Consider the following 21,655-nt stretch of genomic DNA (forward strand, 5'->3'; position numbering starts at 1 on the left):
TATAATGGGGCTAACTGGCAACTGCATATTTGGCACAAGCAAGAGTGCTAATTTGAGATAAAACATGATTATCCTAAAATATTTTGTTCTCACACCATTAAAAAACAATAGAAATTTTTGCCAAAAAAACTAAATTTTAGCTGTTGATTTTTGTTATAATTTTTTAACTTCTCAGCACGCAACTTCTAAAAAAACTACTTTTAACTAACTCCTCAACTTCTAATTCATTTTTTCTAGAAATAAACTTCTGACTTTTTCAAAAACTACTTTTTAATAACCATATTTATTCTACGTTCTGATGACAACAGAAAAATCAAAAGCACAAACCGAACAAATAGACGCTAAGCCTAGTCCTGAGGGTAGTCCGAACATCGGCACTTCACTGTGCCTCGTCCTGATCGTCGTTGCACGAACGTTGCACTCCTCGCAATCTGCACACAATAAACCAAACATCCAAAGATGAACCGGTCTACAACTAAACCATCAAGTCTGACTAGAAACAATGCAGTGCAACGCATGTCGTCTCATATCTGCACACTCAACTCAAGCACGCTTTCTGAATTCTGATGCACTCACTAGTCACTACACAAGCCAAAACACCGACTCAACATGTCAGCATTGGATGACCACCATTGGTCGAACAGAGCTAGGAGTAGAAATTAGAGTTTAGGGGTGGAATAAATACAAGAACAGTGAGCAGCCATGCCGTATGGCATCACATGTAGAGACAAGCACTGGGCTCTGCCTACAACCAAGTTTCCTTAGAGCAAAATTAGCTACCACAGTTAACCGATGCACTGCTCTATTCCTACTGAGTTCCTGACACTTTTGAGGCGCAAATCATTATGTTGCTCCTCCATACCCAAACTTGCCCTTCGGAGCGGCCATCGATATCGATTGGATACCTCTTGGCCTCACCAGGGGCTTCAGTCTTCAGCTCCGCCGAATCTCCGGAGTAATTTGAACAGGCCGCGGAGAGGATTGCCAGGATGATGAGCATTTTCTGGAGCAATCAGGTACATGGATGAGCGATGGATGTAGAAGCTGCAAAAACAAATAACATTTAGCATCAATCAGTACAGACCAATATAATGGCGCAATGTATGTATGAAGTAACAAATCAAACAGCAAGCATAGATAAATATTCAGTTTCGCTCATTACCTGACATACAGCAAAACCTCCTGCATCAGCCTCAGTTCCACCATCGGAAACACCACCTTCCCCTGGATCATAATCTTGGAAGAACTCACCAGCGGGGCAAGGCACTTTGCACACCCGGAAGATAGCTTCCCAATCTACAATTAACCGTCAAACAATCAAGTGATGTGCATCATAAGTAAGAGTGAGTGAAGTTGAAAGAACCTCTCCAGATCGGTTGGTCGAGAAGCGCACGATCTCCGCCAGAGCAGCCGCCTGCTTGACTGACACCCTGATCCCGCCGTGGAACCTGTTGTACGACGGGAACGCGAAGTGGACGACCTCGCCGGCGTCCAGCAACTTCCTCCCGTGGCACGTCGACAGCCCGGTGGCGTAGGACTTCTTGAAGAAGCACCATTCGCGGCGGTCCGGCGGGTACTCGTCCAACTCTGCCGGCGGCGGCGGCACCACCATCCTCCACTCGCTCGCCGGCATGGCCCCCGGCGGTGGCATCGCGCGGACGGGCCTCGGGTTGAGGTACGGCACCGGGTGAGACGTCGTGAGATCGATGAAAGCCACGTCGTCTTCGTCGCGGCGCCTCTTCTTGGACCTCGGCGGGGGATCGATGATCGCCACCTCATTTTCCCTACAGTCACTCTCCTCCTTGACACGGTGCGGCGACAAAAGTTGTCCTTTGATTGGAGAATCGCTCAGTTGCTCCTTCTTGACATCGACCTCGTCGGCTTCCTCCTCCTGCTTGACCCGACGACCAACCTGCTCTCGGAAGGGGCCATTGGCTTCAATTCGCTCCCTCTTCACCTCGACCTCGACCTCGCCAGGGGCTTCAACCTTCACCTTGACCCCTACCTCGCCGGGAGGGGGAGCTTCTGCGTTCACCTTCACCTCGTCGGGGTCGGCATCGATTGGCTCCCTCTTGACCTTGACCTCGTCGTCGGCGGCGGCTTCAACCTTCATCGGAGGCGGCGGGGCGGCGCCGCCAATGCTCCGCTTCGCCTTGACGCCCCTCGGAGCAGCCACCGGAGCGGCACCACCAGCGCGACCTTTCTCGCGTTCGACGTCGCCGTCGTCACTGTCGGCGGCGGCATCGTCAAGAAGCAATTTGATGGCGCGCTCGGTGTCGCCGCCGCAGCTAGAGAGCGCGTCAACGGCGTCGGCCAACGAAAGGTCCGCGCCGAGGACGGCGCGGAAGGCGGCCATATCGTCATCGAAGACGGCGGGCTGGTCGGGGAACCGCTCCGGCGGGTCGCGGCGGTAGGCGCCGTCGCACGTCATAGCGGCCGGCCGACGGTGAGGGGACGAGACTAGGCGCGACGGGACGGTGAAGAGGATTGGAGCGCGGGTGGGAGGCGATGGTGGAGGAGGGGACGAGGGGTTGGGGATGGGGAAAGCAATGGGGATTTGTGTTGGAGTTCACCGGGAAGCCTCGCCGGAGAACGCCTGAAACTCAACACACACGAACACGAAGTGGAGGCGATTTTGTGCTGCGAACAACTGAGCAGCTTTTCTGGTTTTTCTTCTTGCTATTTAAAGAAACTGTACAGAGATTGAGGCCGGCCGATCCGGCCGCCATGCGCGGCATGCAAGACATGCTGCGCAACGCGCTCCCGCACGAACTGAGCGTGCGTCGAGCCCACGAACGCGCACAGCCGCAGAATGAGGCCGTGCTCCCTTAACTGATTATTGAAACTAATTAAGGAAAATACAAATTAAGTAAACTGATAAACATGCGATGGAATATCAACATTTCTCCCCCTAATCCTGAGCATGATTACCAGCAACCATGACGCCAATCCTGCTCCGCATATCCTGGAAACGAACGCGGCCAAGCGCCTTGGTTAGGATGTCCGCTAGCTGCTGCTCCGTCGCAGTGTAGCCGAGGACAATTCTCCCCTCATCAACACATTCCCGGATGAAATGGAATCGCACATCGATGTGCTTGCTCCGGTCATGGAAGACGGGGTTCCGACTCAATGCAATGGCGGATTGATTGTCCACCAACAACTCCGGCGCTCCAGACTCTGTCCCGAGCATGTCGGTTAAGAGCCGAGCTAGCCAGACTCCTTGGCACGCTGCAGTGGCCGCCGCGATGTACTCTGCCTCGCATGATGACAGCGCCACGACTCTTTGCTTTGTTGCCTGCCAGGTGACGGGGTTGCCGCCGAGGAAGAAGACGACGCCGCTAGTGCTCTTGCGAGTGTCAACGTCCCCGGCGAGGTCAGCATCGCTGTAGCCAACCAACTTGGGCTGCCCTTCTTCATGCTTGGTGTAGTGCAGCCCGAGCTCTTGCGTGCCGACAACGTACCGCAGCACACGTTTCACTGCCATGAGATGATCTTCACGAGGTTCCTCCATGAACCGACTCAGGTACCCGACCGAGAATGCCAGGTCCTGCCGGGTGTGCAGCAAATACCTGAGTGCGCCAATGACGCTCTTGTACTCGGTGGAGTTCACCGCCTCTGCAGTACTCTGCTTGCTCAGCTTCAGGCGGCTTTCCATTGGCGTCGCGCATGGATTGCATGAGCTCATGCCGCACTTATCCAGTAACTTGGCGGCGTAAGATGATTGACAGAGGAAAATGCCGCTGGGGCCTTGTCTCACCTCAATTCCAAGGTAGTACGACAGCAAACCAAGGTCACTCATTTGGAACATCTTCTGCATCTCCGCCTTGAATTCCTTGATCAGCTTGCCGCTTGTGCCGGTGATGATCAGGTCGTCTACGTAGACGCCGACCACCAGCCGCCCGCCGTCTCTGTTCCGCGTGTACATGCCGTGCTCCGCTCTGCTCCTCTGGAAACCAAGCTGAGCCAAGGTGGCGTCGAGCTTGACATTCCAGGCCCTGGGTGCCTGACGAAGTCCATACAGCGCCTTACGCAGACGCAATACCTTGTGCTCGCTGCCGACGACGACAAATCCAGGCGGTTGTTGCACGTAGACCTCCTCTTCGAGCACGCCGTTAAGGAACGCGCTTTTGACGTCCATGTGGTGGACTTCCCAGCGCTCGTGAGCTGCCAGAGCCACCATCATGCGCACGGACTCCAGGCGCGCCACTGGTGCGAAAACCTCGTCGAAGTCGACGCCGGCGCGCTGAGCGTAGCCCTTGGCCACGAGTCGTGCTTTGTGCCGCACAACCTCCCCCTTCTCGTTCCGCTTGACCTTGTACACCCATTTGAGTCCGATGGCTCGGTGCCCGGAAGGAAGCGTTGTCAGCTCCCAAGTCCGGTTGTCTTCGATGGACTTCATCTCGTCGCGCATAGCTGCACGCCAAGCCTCTTCTTGCTCTGCCTCACGAAATGATGAGGGCTCTTCAGCGGAGGTGAAGTTGATCTCACAGTGGAACATCCTTGGAGCCAAGCCTGGTGGTGTGGCGTCGCCGATGATGTTGTCCATGGTGCGGAAGCGGAGCGGGGCGTCGTCGTGTTCCGCATCAAGATCCTCGTCGTCGAGGTCTGGTGGTGGCGTCGCGAACTGGACCGGCTCGCCGTGAGCCTGCTCCCCCTGAACCGGTGTCGCAGGTGGAAGAGAGCTTCCCGCGGACGATGGTGCTGCTGCAGCCGCCGGAACAGTAGTCACCTCGGTGATGTACTCGATGTTGAACGTGCCGTAGGTGTTCCCGGGTTCGTCGTCGCTGTCCTCCCAGTTCCACTGCGCCGCCTCGTCAAACACGACGTCGCGACTAACAACGACGCGCTCACTAACGGGATCGTAGCATCGGTACGCCTTGGACCCGGTCTCGTAGCCGACGAAGATGGTCTTCAAGCTACGATCATCGAGCTTCTTCTGGTTTGGCCGTGTGTGCTTGACGTGGGCGACACAGCCGAACGTGCGGAAGTAGTGCACGGCAGGGAGCTCGCCATGCCACGCCTCGAATGGAGTCTTGCCGTCGAGTGCGCGCGTCGGCGACCTGTTGAGGATGTAGACCGCCGTCGAGACAGCCTCCCCCCAGAAGTAGGCCGGAAGTACCTTGGACTTGAGCATGCACCGCGCCATGGCGACCACACTTTGATTCCGGCGCTCGACCACCCCATTTTGTTGGGGCGAGTAGGGGGCGGTGAGCTTCCGTTCGACGCCGCGCTCGGCACAATAGCGCCCGAACTCGATGGACGTGAACTCGCCCCCTCGGTCAGTGCGTAGCACCTTCAGCTTTCTGCCGGTCTCCACTTCCACCGCGGCCTGGAAATTCTTGATCTCCGACGGCGCCTGATCTTTGCTTGAGAGAAGACGGAGCCACATGTATCGACTCATATCATCAACTAACAGCAGAAAGTATTTGTTACCGGCAGGCGTAGCTGGTGTGACCGGGCCACACAAGTCACCATGGACAAGGTCGAGGATGTGCTCTGCTCTGTGCCGCGCCTGTGCCGGGAATGATGCGCGTCGCTGCTTGCCCACAAGACACCCCTCGCACACCTGATCCACCTGATCAAGCGGGGGCATCCCGCGGACCATTTTCTGGTTCGCCATCTTCCGGAGAGAGGCGAAGTTCAGATGCCCGAAGCGGGCATGCCATTGCCATGCCGCCTCAGAGCTCCGCGCCGCCAAGCACACCGGCCGCCCAACTTGCGACTCCAAGTAATAGAGACGGGAAGCTGATCGGTGTACCTTGGCAAGGAGACGGCGATCCTGGTCGTAGATGCGCAAGGTTCCACCGGCAATGTCCACGCGACAGCCGGTTTCGTCGAGCTGCCCTAAACTGATGATGCTGGCCCTCAGCCGCGGAATGTAGTACACCCCGGTTAAGGCCTTGTGCTCCCCATTCTTGCAGACGAAGAGGACAGTTCCTCGCCCTTCAATCCGCGTGACGGAGCCGTCGCCGAACTTCACGGTCCCGCAGATCTGGGTGTCGAGCTCGGAGAAGGAGTCCCTCGACCCGGTCATGTGGTTGGTAGCCCCGGTGTCAAGGACCCAGCGCCGGTGGTCCTTCTCCTCCGACGGACCCAAGTCAGCGAACACCTTCTGCTCCTCGATCTCAACAGTCCGGCGCAGCGGCGATGGTGAAGCAGAGGAAGAGGACGGCGCCCTTGGCGGCGGGTCGAGGACGACGTCATGGGCCATGAGCAGGCCCTGCTCTTCTTCTTCTCCTTGGGCCAGATGGGCTTCTTCATCCCTCTTCTTCTTCCTGCATTCTTTGGCCCAATGGCCTTTCTTACCGCAGTACTTGCACGTGTCATCTGGGCCTGCACCAGAAGACGGCCCAGAAGAGGAACGAGCTGGGGACTCTATCCCGCCCTTGCCGCCAGAAGATTGGCCGCCGCCGCGTCCCTTGCCGCGGCCGCCACGGCTACCGCCACGGCCACCGGAGCCTGATCCGGAGCCTGTGCGATTCTTCATGCGGGCCATCCACTCCTCCTCTGTCAGAAGAAGACGCCCTTCAGTATCCTTCTGGGTCTTGGTCTTCCGCCGCTGCTCGACGGCGCGCAGGTGTCCGGCGGCCTCCTCGATCGACATGTTGTCGAGGTCAAGCAGCGTCTCGATAGAGATCGCTACCTGTTCCAGCTTCTCAGGAACGGCGTGAAGCAGCTTCTTGATCACCTCCTTCTCGGAGATGTCGTCGCCGAGGACCCGCAACTGGTTGGCCAGGGTGGTGATGCGCATGGTGAAATCTTCCACCGTCTCGCCGTGCTTGAACTCAATGTCGGCGAAGTCCTGGCGCAGCCGTTCGGCATTGGCCTCCTTGACCCGGTCGACTCCGATCCGTACTTTCCGGATCGCCTCCCAGGCCTCACGGGCCGTAGGCTTGACCGCCAGACCGGCTTGCATCTCCAGTGGTACAGCACGAAGGAGAGCGGCCAGGGCGTTCCGGTCGTCGCGGTACTCGCCGGCGCCAAGCTCGATGACGTCCCACAACCCAGCCGCCTGCAGGTTTACGCGCATCACCAGGGACCACTCGGTGTAGTTGGTGCGCGTTAACATGGGGTAGACAATGCCGGCCGACGACTTCTCGATCACGCGCTCGACGACGACGTCGCGCCCGCCATGGCGATGGCGTGGACGGCGTGGAGGCGGGGAAGGCGACTGGCGGCGGCGATTGTGCGGAGGGGTCAGCTGGCCGTGGGAGAGCTCCGGAGCGGAAGTGCGCGACATGGTTGGTGGATCGTGAACGGGGCTCTGATTACCAAATGTTGGAGTTCACCGGGAAGCCTCGCCGGAGAACGCCTGAAACTCAACACACACGAACACGAAGTGGAGGCGATTTTGTGCTGCGAACAACTGAGCAGCTTTTCTGGTTTTTCTTCTTGCTATTTAAAGAAACTGTACAGAGATTGAGGCCGGCCGATCCGGCCGCCATGCGCGGCATGCAAGACATGCTGCGCAACGCGCTCCCGCACGAACTGAGCGTGCGTCGAGCCCACGAACGCGCACAGCCGCAGAATGAGGCCGTGCTCCCTTAACTGATTATTGAAACTAATTAAGGAAAATACAAATTAAGTAAACTGATAAACATGCGATGGAATATCAACAATTTGGAGGGAGAGTTTACGGCTTCGGGGAATTTTTGGCGGGGGAGAAGAGACGGAGACGAGGCAAGGTGAAATGCTTTCGATTTTGGCGGGAGGTGTAGGAGGGAAAGGGAAAACTGAGATGAAGTGGAGGGAAATATGTGGCTGTTATGTGCTTGTTCGTGTGTGTTCGTTTTTCTTATTTGCTTCTCGAATTTTTCTGGACGACCCAAATATTGTCTAAATCTATGTAAATTACACAAATACTAGGGATGGTTAGGAACATATTGCCTAATTTTGATGATTTTAGCATCCACTATGCGTTGTCATAAATTCATGCAAGTAGATGTGGCAGTTTCCATTAAAATCACCTTATTCAACTATTTGTTTTCGTCAAATTTGGATATTCAAAATATCACACAAATATCTAATGACACTGAATGATTCGAAAACACAAAATTGCTTATTCTGCCACAAATTAAATTAATTTGGCCAACGCAACGTGTCGCCCGTTCACCAGGTGAGATAAAGGTGTCGCCCGTTCTCGCGACGAGACAGAGGTGTAGCCCGGTCAGAGGGTGACAACTCTATTTCGCCCGGTGAACGAGCGACACATTGCTTCCTCCGGTTTTTTAATGCACTGACCGTCGAGGCCCACATGGTCTCGCGTGTTCATGGGCGATATCTTGTTCTCGCCCGATGAACGAGCGACGATAGCCTATTCCTATCATTTTTTGAAACATGCGTGTAGTCTTGCAAATATTAAATAAAAAATATAAAAAAAATTCCACAGAACAGGCCAAGGTCTAGTGTGCGTCAGGTGAGCAACAAGGCATCGATCGTTCTTGCTCAGCTCAGTTCCTCCTTCATCTTTGCCTTCTCGCCTTCTCTCTGATGCCCTATGTCCCTCAATTGTCAATCCCCTACCGTGAACCTTCGGTCTATAGCATCTAGGCCCCTAAGTAAGTGGTAAGTGTTTTGATGATTAATGACAACCGTATCATTGTGACTAATGCGTATGTTTTGAAGGAAATCAAATTCTTTAATTCACAATGATTGAATGTTTTTTCTTGGTCCCTCATGAAATTCTATTGGTTGATCAAAGGACTTTTGCGTCAAGATTAAGGATCTTCTAGTTCTAAGTGTCACAAGGTATGAAGAACACTTAGAGTAGTTATAGGTCTCCTTTTTATCTTTTGACCATACTACAAAAGGGGGCCTAGTTGAGTTTAGATATAGTTGGATGCACACTTACAAAAATCTAGCACTAGGTAGCTCAAAGAAATCCTTGGTTCAGAAATTGAGAAGTTAGAAGTCAAAGTCGATTGAATTGGACGAGTTCTAGGAAGATTGTTCTCACCGGATTGTCCGTTGTGAGAAGGATTATACTCACCAGACCTTTTTTCTGCTCTGTGAATATTCAAAATGAACTCATTGGATTGTCCGGTGATGGAAGGAATTTTGCACTAGAACATTTAACATAAGAGTCATTTTTCAGAGAAATTTTAAGTTATATGCACCGGATTGTCCGGTGATATGAAAGACTCATACACCGAACTATTTAATAGAAGGATCATTTTCTCGGGAGAAAATTAGAGTTGAACTGACCGGATTATCCGGTGACTTAAAGGAATCATCATCGGACTATTTAACATAAGCTTGGTATTTTCGGAGGAAATGAAGTATAACTCACCGGACTATCCGGTGATGCTATATGGAAGAACACCGGAGCATTTTTGCAATGACTATTGACAACTATCAAATCAGCGTGTGAAAAAAGTTAATCCACCGGATTGTTCGGTGTTAACAGAGGCATGTGCACCGGACCATCCGGTGTTCATAGAAAAAGTGAGTGGTTAGGCAACGGCTAGATTTGGACCTCTAGCCTATATATACCCCCTCACTTGGTTTCATTCGACTGCTCTTGCAACCCAGAAGCATTCATACATATTGTGTATCATCTAGAGGCAAGGGAGAGCACTTAAAGTGATTTGCAAGTTCTTAATTGAAGATTAAGAACTTCATTAGTGATTCAAGAGTTGTGAGTGTGCATCTAGCTGTTGTTTTAGGTTTGTTTGGGATCAAGTGAACCACTTAGCTTGTTACTCTTGGTGGTTGGCAACACCTAGCCGGTCGTGGAGATTGGAGGTGTTCTTGGTGAGCTCTTGGAGGTCTTGTGGGAGCCCTGGGAAGCTCGTGTGCTTAGTTTTATACCTGCCAATCTGAAGATAGGGAAGTGGCAATCACTAGTGAGCACTTGAGTCTTGGTGACTCAAGGGGGAGTGACATCCTTATGTGGATGCTCAAACGAGGATTAGTGGATAGTGCCAACTCTTTGATACCTCGAGAAAAATTCAGTTTCCTCTTTCCCTACTCTTGTTATATTCCACATTTTGTTTCTAGCATTTCCTTCATGCAAGTTTCAATTCCTCACTTTACTTATGTTCTATATGCTTGCATGTTTGTGTTTATCTTTCTAGTTTGCTAGGTCGTCTAATTACTTTTATACATTATATGCTAAGGTTGTTCCTTGTTCTAAAAATCGGTAGTTGGTTTAGTTTTTGATTATATGCTAAGGTTGTTCTTTGTTCTAAAAATCGGTAGTTGGTTTAGTTTTTGATTAGTGCCCTATTCACCCCCCTCTAGGGCCATTAGATCTTTTCACGGTCACCGGAGCCTAGAGTGGCAGAACCAAGGAGGACGGCTGGCCACGGCCAAGGCCAGCATGCCACCGCCCTTGCCCCTCGCTAGTTGCCACAAAACTGTAGGCTACAACCTCTTCAGACTTTAGAGTTCACTACCTGTCACCCCGTTGTCTGATTTTGTCCATCGGAAATTCGCAGAAGGCAAAAAGTAAGTGTTGAACTAATGCTTCTTTCTATTTCTCTCTCAATTTTCTGTCCCGAACCTCATGCCTTTAGTTGCTGTTTGTCCATATTGTAGGGTTAGGGACTTAGGATTCGAAATTGGGGTTTTGGATAATTGGAGTAAAATTGTAAATCATAGAATTATTTATATCGTGGTTGACTCTAGTCTTTTCCGTTCTTCATTCTAGAACAATTGAACTCGACATGTTGAATTGAGTATACATACTGTCGAAGCATATTTGCACTGACTAGCTGGCTGCACATGTATAATTGCTACCTTTTCTATTTTGCAATTGATAGGTAATCAATGGAGCGATTTTTTAAAAGGAAAGCACCAGAGCCAACTAGTGTCATCAATGAGGGAAATTCATGTTCAGATGATATCAACTGGGAAGAGGAGATTAAATATGATCCATGCTTAAGGAAGTTAATTGATGCTTACCATCCTAATCAAAGAGAGTGGGTGAGAAGGATGTGCTTGGAGAATGGGCCTTCCCGACCTTGCCCATTTAATTTTCCATTTTTACAGAAAGGAGATAGCCCGAGAAGGTTCAATCCAGAATGGTTTAATGACTTTGGAAGTTGGCTTGAGTACACTGAGTCCAAGGATAAAGCGTATTGTTTTTGTTATTTCTTATTTAGAGATAAGAAGGATGATGGTTATGAAGCATTTGTCCTTAATGGTTGGAATGGTTTTCATAGAAAAGAAAGGATAAATCACATGTCTATAGTGTCGGTGGCTTACACTATCAATCAATGAAGAAGGGTGATGATTTGTTACAAAGAAAATAGCACATTGATGTTGCTTTCCAACTTCAAAGCGAAGCTGGTAAGAAAGCCTATTTGACTCGGCTAAATGGATGTTGCTTGGATATTAGTGAAGCAAGGATTGTCTTTTCGGGGTCATGATGAATTGGAGGAGTCCTACAACAAAGGGAATTTTGTGGTTTTGCAGTGCAGCAAAATCCAGCGTACACTATCAAGCAATGAAGCATCACTATGAAGTGGATTGTTTCAATGATGTTTTTGATTGGCTACTCCAAGAGCTTGATAGCCGCTTCAATGAGACTAGCTCTCAGTTGCTTGTTTGTTCGGCCACTTTCAATCCAAGAGACTCATTTCATGATTTCAATGTGGAGAATTTGACGATCCTTGCAAAACTTTTATCCTAATGATTTTAATTCTAAGGATTTGAGGGATCTTAGCCACCAACTGTGCCTCTACATCGCCGATGTGTGGGAAGATGATACATTCTCCAATATACAAACTATTGTTGAGCTTTGTCAAAAAATGGTGGAGACAAGGAAGCATCTTTGTTATCCATTGGTTTATCAACTTTTAAAGCTTGTATTAGTATTGTCGGTCGCTACTGCCATGATTGAGAGGTGTTTTTCAGCCATGAAGAATGTGAAAACATACTTGCGCAATAACATTGGTGATGGCTACATGAATCATACCCTTATTTGCTATGTAGAGAAAGAAGAAATGGAGAAAGTTACCAATGAAGTTGTGGTTCATCATTTCATGAAAATGAGACGACCTAAGGTATGATGATTAAAAGGTAAAATGTAATAATGTATTATATTTATTTTCATTGGATCACACTTTTTTTTTGGTGAAATGAACTGAATTGTTTGATCTCTGTTTTGGGCCGTGGAGGACCTTGATGTCAGATGATGTATTTTATCGATGCCGACCATATTTTGTTCATGACTACACCAAAGTCCCTAATCAATATTATTAGTGGATTTTTTTTTTCATTTTGGTAAACACTTTTATCACTTCTTTATTTTTGTTTTGTGCATTGCTATAGCATATGTTGGATAACCGATGTTAAAATCACTGGTTACATTATTATTTATATAATATTACTTTTTTTTTTCTAGAACGGGATTAACCCCTGATTTCATTACACAAATACAACGAAATTACAACCATCCCCATCAATCAGTTCGCAATATTTACAACAAAAGCGTGCGCAAACAGAAGGATCTATACATCTGACACCTGAGGAGCAGCACCGAGGGCTGCCGATTAGCCAAAATAGACCGCATGTCCAAGGCCAAAAACCACAATCCAAGCATAACGACTCCTAACCTATTAGACCGGTATCTACCACGCCAAGTTTCAGATACAAAAACCATCTCCGGACCGAGTGCCAACAGCACTGAAAACTGCAACCGCACTCCATCGATGATTGCTTCAGCTTGGAACACCATCAGCTCCTTGGCCTTTGGCGAGCATCATCGTGCCTTCAGCTTGTTTCTTGGGATGGAAGAGGAGAGCTGTTTCTTGCAGCGTCTGAGCTCCAGCTTCCAGGAAGTCTCTGTGCTGACCGTGGAGGAGACCTGCCCAATATCGAAGAAAAGAGCAAGTAGAACACACAATCTCAGTAGGAGATCTAACCTGCTTTTTGTCAAAAACTACCATATTTCTCATTGTCCAAATAGCCCATATAACAGCAGCTAACCCCGCCATATAGCAAGCGCCCCCAGTAGGGAGGAAATGTTGCACCCAAACAAAGTATTGTTCCATGTTTTCAGGCCTACAATCGGCACCAATAAACCAGCCCAATCAGACTCCACACATGGTAAAATCTTGTGCCCGTCTATATTACTTGAAATTATATAATATTACTTGAAATTATATATATTACTATACTCATGGTAAAATCTTGTGCACGTCTATTTCGTTCTAGTTTCGCCATTGATCACAGGAAGGCAGGCTGGCAGAGGAGGTGGGGATGCAGTGGGGTGACGCGGTCGGGGCAGGGAAATCACAGTAAAGGAGAGGAGGAAATCCTAATTAGTTAAATCGAAACATAATCCGGGAGGCGAAAGAACAGCGTCATCGGCGAAGGGACGGCAAGCCAGCAGCGAGCGGCGTTGGAGCTGGGGGTTGAGGTCGCCGCGAATGGGGGCGGCGCGGCTGCAGCGCGGTGGTTACAGAGAAGATCGGCGGCAGCTGGGGGGCAAGCAGAGCAGCGAGCAGCAGGAGGGAATTGGGATGGGTGATCGCGAGAAAACGTTGTTTCCTGCGGAGGGAGATGAGAGGAAATTGATTACATTCCATGAATCGAGATTTTGAGGGTTGAAAATTAATTAAGTTTCCTAATTTTAGATGAGACTAATTTGGAATGAGATGAGATTAGCAGAAATTGGTTTCCACACAACGTTAGATTGAGCGTTTGGTGGGAGACAAATAAATCCTTAGCCCTTGGATTTGATGGCAGAAGATGAAAAAAAATGAGACGTTGGATTAAGCGTTCAACATCAAATCTACTTGCACCTTTATTGTTTAGATTCAGATCACCCAAAAGAATACGTATAATGCAAATAATAACACAGGAACAATTAAATAGGTAGCATATCATCCAGTAGATAGCAAGGGACCGATCATCGATTCCTGCAACTAAGCAATTGGTACTGCATGTTCAGTGACCACTTCGCCTTCAAACGTGCTAAGTGCTAGCTAGAGCAGAGCTAACGAGAGAAGAGATGGACTCGCTGTGCTTAACGACTCCAACGCCGCAGCAAAACATCTTAAACATTTCAAGTCTTGCTTCTGTTTCTGCCACTTCTTTCATTGCCTTATCTACCTCATACTGAAGGAAAACCTCGATGTAGCAGCTGTTACTCCGCACCATCCAAATGATTAGTTCGACTGTAACTCGCCTTATACCTGGGAACTCAGTGTCCGGTGAATTGTACAGATCAAGGATCTTGATAAGCTTCTGCATGAACACATCCACTGTGAGGTTGGCAATCCTGAGCGCGTTGCTGAACTCGCTTGCCTGAATGAATGTGCAGATGTGAACACTGAGACCGACAAAGCTCTCCAGTAGTGCGCCCTGCTTGGTCGTCCATTCTTCCAAATTCTGCGTACGTATAAGATATATTTAGGGTGAGTTCCTTTCAAAAACCACGTAATTAATTAAGGGGCAGCTAAAATGATACAAAATATATATGTATTTGCATGGAGGTGTGATGGGAAGGCTAACTTTCATACATCATGGGCATGAAGTTCTCCAGCAGACACCGGGGCCTCTAGTTTCTCCACTTCTAACTTGATTGTTATTAGCAGCTGTATGTGATGACAGATTGTAAGAGTACTAAATATATGTTAGTTCCTAAATAGTTCAAGGATTAATCCATAATAAGAAATGTAAGGACAGAGAAATGCAGAGCCCTAGTGTGTGTGTATAGGGAAAATGCAAAATACTCTCATGAGTAATTATATATATAGTTGTACATATTCGCAATATACATACATACATACATACATACATACATATATATACATATATGTACATATATATATATGTGTGTGTATGTGTGTGTATAGGTGTACATATACTACACTAGAAGAACATAAAGAAAGATGCATGTGAATTTACCAGAGGTAGTGCGCTGTCGATTTTCCTGTTATAATGAGCATGCTCTGGTTTAGATTTCACACGTAAACTCCCCAAGAATTTTGCAACCATAGTTCTCAGCTCTGTAGAGTCAGAAGAAAGCATCTCAACAAGTTGCTGCATGTTTTCAGGCTTCAGTTCTTCTAGGGTCCTCCAGGTAATGCTTTGGCTGTCCACAGCAAGCATAACTAATGCTTCAACTGCAGACTTAGCTAGCTCGATTCTATTAGATGTAGTTGGAGTTTCAGCAACAAGGAATGAAACAAGCTTCCTAATGATTCGAGGCGAACTCCCAATCTCTTCCTTTCCAATCTCATCCAAAGCTAAGCAAGCAAGAACTCCAATTGCTTCAATAAGTAGCTCTGTATGGCTCTTAGGATGCTCTAGGATCTTTCTCATGTTCCTGATAACATGGAGGTTCTCGGAGATTTTGCACCTAAGCGCCCTCCCGGCATCACCGGTAGTTCTGACCAGCTTGTGCAAGACCTTAACTGCCTCCACAAGGATTTCTTCTATTATTGGAGACCATGAGATTGAGCTGTTGTCATCATTAGTAGTTGTAAGGTCCACAATGCTTGACATCACCTGGTCATCGGCATCCTTTACTTTCTTACAGTTGTCTGGATTGTCCATGATGTTTTTCAAGATTTTCACACCGAACCATGTGAGCTCGATGCTCACATTGCTCAAGCATTGGGGATTTGTCCGGGCCATCATCATCGTCGCCGCTGCCGTTGTCTTCACGGTAAGCAATGAGGATATCAACTAGGAGGTCCGGAGAGAGCTCCAACACCACGTTCGCCGCATGTCCTCGAGTGTTTTCTTCCTCCTTGGTCTTGTTCTTCAGTCCTAGCATGCTGACCACATTTCCCACCGTGTCAAAGGAAGCTCGAAGCCTCATTAGCGCCAACCCTCTGTACTTGTCCACCCTAAGGATGCGGTCAAGAATCCGGACGCCGACAAGACGGTCGGCCACCGAGTTGGATCTTGCCATCTCCATTGCGAAGCTGACCAAGTCCATGTTCATGGCTTCGCGCACACTCCCACCAGAACATTTCATGTAGGTGTCGAGCATATAGCGATTGATTATCTGCAACCCTGAAGAGCCAAGCTGGTATGTCATGCTAAGCTTCTGCGCCTGCCGGACATCGGAGACGATCATGGTGTCGGCGAGGAAGTTGGAGACGCCCTGCGCGAGCACCAGCCCGTAGAACAGGTTCAGGGACCCCCTGATGCTCTTGTGGTCGCTGCTGCCTTGGTTTACCGGGTCGACGTAGTCCTGCCGGCTCAGGCGCAGCGCGGCCAGGACGACGGAGGTGATGCATGCGGCGAACTGCGCGAAGCTGAAGCCCGTCGAGAGGGTCAAGGTGAAGAAGAGGCGGCAGCGCCTGGAGCTTCCGGTGCGTTGATGATGAACTTATCCTCTGGATCCACAGCACTGCTGAAGAGCCTGCCATTGGAAAGCGCACGGTATACAGCCAAGTGACTTGTATTATTTTATCAAAACAGACATTTTATTTATTGAAACAAGATTAAAATAGGCACAGCATGTCCCTTTATGCCCCTGTTAAATAAATGCTATCACTCTTATGGATCATGTGATATATTTTCTTTCTGCGCGAAGTAATCGAGAGGAGGAAAGAATCATTTCAGCCATTTTTTTTTCCTATGCACAAGTCTAAAAGACATACAGGCCGCCTTCCAAACTAAGGAGTTTTATTTCCTAATTTCAATTTGTAAAACTGAACTACTTCTACTGAGGTTCCAGCATTCTAAACGTAGCCACAATTTTAATCTGAAGGAATAATACACAACAGCAATAAGAGAAGGGGCTTACATAAATCTGAAGCAGCTCAGAAAGAACAAATGCCCAATCTGTTAAATGCAGATCATAGACGGCTCATGATCGCGAGCCATCTGTGATATATGCAGATCATAGACAGCTCGGAGTCACGTGCCATCTGTATACTAATGTTATCATAGATGGTTCAATAATATATAATTTTTACAGACACCATATTACGGACCGTCCAAAAAATAATCCCACGTGCATTTGAAACCGTCTGTAGTAGTGAATGTTTGCTTTAACAAGTAAAACGGTCAGGCAGCGCAGTTTCACTTTAAAAAAAAAGCATACAGTGATGTAAGGATCGATGAACTAATTTTGCATATGCCTAACCTGGTTGCTTCCATGAAGGAGATGATGGTGACGAACCAGAAGTCCTTCTGCTTTATCAGGGAGGAGAATCCACCGAGCAGAACGATGGTGGCCCAAGCGAGTGCCAGCTTCCCGAAGCTGCTGATCGCCTTGTCGATGAACGCCCACCGCAGTATAATGCCGTTGAGCCCCGCTTCCGGCAGCCGGCGTTCTTCAGGCACATTGGTCGTCGTCCCAGCTGCTGCATGCTCCATGGTTTCACCGCTTTTGTTTCCTGTTTACTGCTTATGTTTGTGTGGATGCCTGTTGCACTGGTTTCTCTCTGTCAAGGTCGATTGGCATGCATATATGCACCAAGACAATAATATGCATAACGTATTTAACTATTTATATTAGACCGTATCTGGGAGAGCATCTAAAGATGATTGCTTTTGCTATGAAGGGCTCACCGTTGTGAATGTACCCACCAAGTGTGTGTGTCTCATCTACTTTAAGTTTTAAATGTTGCTCTAATAAGTCTAATCAAAGTTTTCATCAGTTATTGTATTTACCAACTAGTCCGACGAACCTTTTCCTGTAATTTCTAATTTCTGCGCTCTGCTTTGACGACATTATATTGTCATCTTCTTTCATCCATGTCTAACTTTTGCGGCGGCAACGAGAAAGGCCGAGGACGAGCGAGCTTGTCTGTGATTAGTGCAGAGTCCGGAGATTACCTCCATTAATTACCTAAAAAAATAGTTGCACTCGCGACAGATCCTTTTGAGGCTGCCGCCGCTATCGCGAATTGAAAACCACACTTCAATGGCGTCTCACCTCTTGTTCAAGCTATTCTATGTCTATAAAACTGCGATTGTCCTAAGATTCATAGTTATTGTATTGAGGAGGTGGATGTAAGTAATAATATAGGAAAAGGTTCATCTCACAATCTTCTATTGAAGAATAAGTGAATTGTTCATCCTCCTTCATCAGTTTTAGCTTTTAAGTAAATTGGTCGATACATGCAACTAAATACCTTTAATTGTATGACAAGTCTGGTTTTCAACCCTCAACTTTTAAACCATTCACTTTTCGACTCTCAACTATTGAAACTGTTTACTTTTCAACCATGGCCCAATGCTGAATTACATTTTGAATTTTTTAAAGTAGTAATACTTCCAAATTTTAATAACAAATTTCACTTGTAGTACATTCTTTCCATCATGTCAAAATTTAATTTGGTTTTACATAGTTAATGCGCAACTGACAAGGTTTCCATAATTTTTTGAATTAATTTACCAATTTTAAAAATTCATAGATAATTTCATTCTGTGGTTATGGTTTTGAATTTTTAAAATTATTAAATGACTTTATAAAATTATAGAGAAACTCTCAGTTGCTCATAGGAGTGTTTGTAAGCTAGAATGCTTTTCTAGATCAAAACAAAGTATAATTAGTCCATACAAAATAGATTAATATAGTTTTAGTTAATATTTTAGTGGGTTGTCACCCTGAAAAGATTGGTTTAGGTTATAAATAACCCATCGTGTAAATGAGAATTGGCACGGAATTTTTGAACTCATTTAATAATTTTAAAAATTGAAAAAGCATTTTGCCTTGGGTCAAGGTTGAAAAACAAAGTTTTAACAGTTGTTGGTTGAAAAGTGGATGGTTTCTGAGTTGAGGGCTAAAAACCAGACTTAGGCAATATTTTGAGGGTTGTAAAATGGATTTTTTTGCAAAAATATATAACTGATTAAAGTGTACTTTTAGTTTCACAGCAAAATTTGCATTGTTCACCTATATCCTTCTAGGGAAGTTTAAAGGGACCGGAAGGCAAGAATTTTATAGGAATTTCTATAACAATCTCAAGAAAACAATGTCATCTCTGACATGAATTAAGGAACATTCTCATATTGTAAGTGAGGCCCTACATAATTCTTGGTAACTGCAGATTCTAAATGTAAAACATACCCTACATTCTAAATGGGGTTTATATTTTTTAGATAAAGAACTGGAGCCTACATAATTCTTTAGTTTCAGAAAGCTACCACATTTAGCCATCCTACAACGAAGAAAGGAATTTTATATTACTTCACTTCGGAGCTTCCCTTAGTGAGTTTAAAGGAAAAACGTATGATTCCATGGGACAATCTTACACAAGAAGTGGGAACAATCTGTGCACGGCAGGCTTGCACTTTGGGGAAGAACCGGATATAGGACCTTGGTATTAGTAGCAAGCAAAGGATTAGAACTTAGAATATATATGCTGCCAAAAGGAGCAAGCAACTTGTTGTAATTAAATCCCTACGAACCCCGTGAACATGAAAGTTAGTCTGAGGCTACATCTTTGATATTGATGCTTATTGAGTTAGAGAGGAAAGACTGTATTGCATCCTCTGTGGATGGAGTACCTCAATGCGCATCGACGCGAGGAAACTAGACAATTCATGGAACAATATGTCAGGTATTTTCCATGACACCGTAGTTCAGATAGGTTATTCATCCTCATGGTTTCAGGCCTTTTCCTGCGGTATCAGTCTGACGGGAACGCACCTCATCCTAGTACCGAAAAACCCTCATCTACAGTAATATATTGAAGAAATAACCTAAATGCTTATTGTTATTGAGTTAGAGAGGAAGGACTGTATTGCACCCTCTGTGGATGGATTACCTCAATGCGCATCGACACGAGGAAACCAGACAATTCATCGACACGTGGAATCAATTTAGAATATAGTAATAAATGGAAGGTAAATATTGGTTGTCTAGGTTTGGAAAATCAATAACGAGAGGTTGAATGTATTTTTAGAATATAGAAAGCAAATATTGGACGTTTAAATATGGAAGATAATTAATGTGAGACTAAATGTATTTTTGGAAGTAAAAACTGGAAGAATCTTTGCACGGTAATTGTTTGATCAATTCAGATAGACGGTGGAGATTGTTCGATTATATTATAACTTATGTACTTTATAAAAGTATAAATAAATATAGATATATGAATGAACATCATTTTAAGAGAAGAAATAAACACGAGCCTGTTGACTGGACCGAACCCACAGCAGGCCCATTTATTTTTGCACTACGGTCCGCAAGCAAGTAGGAGTATGCAACGCACGCATCTGCGGATCGATTACCAGCAAGCACGCGCCGCCGCCCGCCTAGTACAACCTAACAAAATAGCCGCGAGGCAAAAAATCTAAAAATAAATATAATTATATTTATGAAAATAGATAATATATTAGTGTATTTACAAATTTAGTATCTATATTTGACACCTTAAACATCAAAAAATCAATTTCGGTACTTGAGTACCGAAAACTTATGTATTCTGCACAAATACGATACTGTTCATTATATTTGGCACCTTAGGTGCAAAAACTCCTTGTATTTGAATACAGGTCGGCCCTGCTCACATCGTGTTTGTCAGTGCTTTCGGTGTGGCAGGTCACGTCGTGTTGCATTGTTTCGCTTTTGCTACCTTTTTGAACACGCGCTGCTATGTTCCACTATTAAATACGAGTGCACTACCGTGTTTCGCTAAAAGGAGCTGCAACACGACTAGAGAGCACATGAACAGCGCGAGCAAGGGAAGAGAGGAGAGGAGAAGCAGCAGCGCAACGTGTGAAGAGGAGAAGCAGCGCGAGGTGAGGAGTAGAAGCAGCACGACAAGAGGAGAATCCGCCCGAGATGAGGAAAAGCAGTATCACGAATTACAGTAAGTACTTAAATTATATATTTAATTAATACTTGTATCAATAATAATAATTATGGTAGCTAGATTGTTTAATCCGTTCAATTACATTTGTATAATTATGTTTAGTTTGATTATATGAATTTGATTATTTGCTTAGTCAGTGTAATAGTAATTAGTGTGAATTTGTAAAATAGTAATTAGTGTGAATTTGTATAATAGTAATTATTTGCTTAGCCAGAGTAAGTAGATTGTATAATACTAATTATTTGCTTAGCCAAAATAAGTAGATTGTATAATAGTAATTAGTGTGAATTTGATTAGTCAGTGTAATTAGATTATTTAATTAGTTTAATAACATGATGGTCTAGTGGTAGCATTTTGTGGTAGTACTGGCGTAGAGTGGTGGACTAATGCATGCAAGCTCTTCATAGGTGGAAGTAGGGTGTTGGTACCATGAGAGGAAAGAGAGAAAAAGAAAGAAAAAAAGGTAAAGGATAAAAAATAATTTTTAGGAAGATTAAAAAACTTGAGTTGGACAGAAAGATTTGATAAAAATCACAATACACCAAAAAATTATCAAATTAATTTTTTTTAATTAATAGTGGTGTGCGCACAAGAACTTCTGCCCTTAGTTAAAGAAAAGAAGTAGCTATGAAGTCAAATAGAGCAATATTTTCAGTGTCTTCTACTCAGCATAGAGTAGTCTCTTTCTCGCTTCAGCTCACTCAGCATAAAGAAATCAATGAATAGCTTAATAGGGCATTGTTAAATGTGAGCACTGAAATGTTGCTAGAAACTATAGGTATAGTATTATTTACCGTAAAAAATGAGATGATCACCCGGGATGAGAGCAACATGCTGATGCTTCTAACTTTTAGAAGAGTAAATGTAGTGTAAAGAAAGCTAGCAAAACTAGCTTCCAAAATAGTTTTGAAGTCAAT

At 46.2% G+C, this 21,655-nt stretch overlaps 1 protein-coding gene and 1 pseudogene across 1 annotated transcript; both read right to left on the reverse strand.

Moving 5' to 3' along the window:
* Positions 1–531: 531 nt before the first annotated feature.
* LOC133923864 (DNA repair protein RAD5B-like) lies at positions 532–2,552 on the reverse strand. Its single transcript, XM_062369142.1, has 3 exons — positions 1,364–2,552; positions 1,163–1,296; positions 532–1,044 (listed from the first exon to the last, which is right to left on the reverse strand). Exons 1-3 carry the CDS (start codon positions 2,429–2,431, stop codon positions 927–929), a joined length of 1,320 nt encoding a protein of 439 aa, XP_062225126.1. The 5' UTR covers positions 2,432–2,552; the 3' UTR covers positions 532–926.
* An 11,371-nt stretch (positions 2,553–13,923) lies between these two features.
* Positions 13,924–15,778, reverse strand: LOC133923760 (uncharacterized; annotated as a pseudogene).
* Between the last annotated feature and the right edge of the window lie 5,877 nt (positions 15,779–21,655).

This window comes from Phragmites australis, chromosome 7, assembly GCF_958298935.1.
Source record: "Phragmites australis chromosome 7, lpPhrAust1.1, whole genome shotgun sequence".
NCBI lineage: Eukaryota > Viridiplantae > Streptophyta > Magnoliopsida > Poales > Poaceae > Phragmites > Phragmites australis.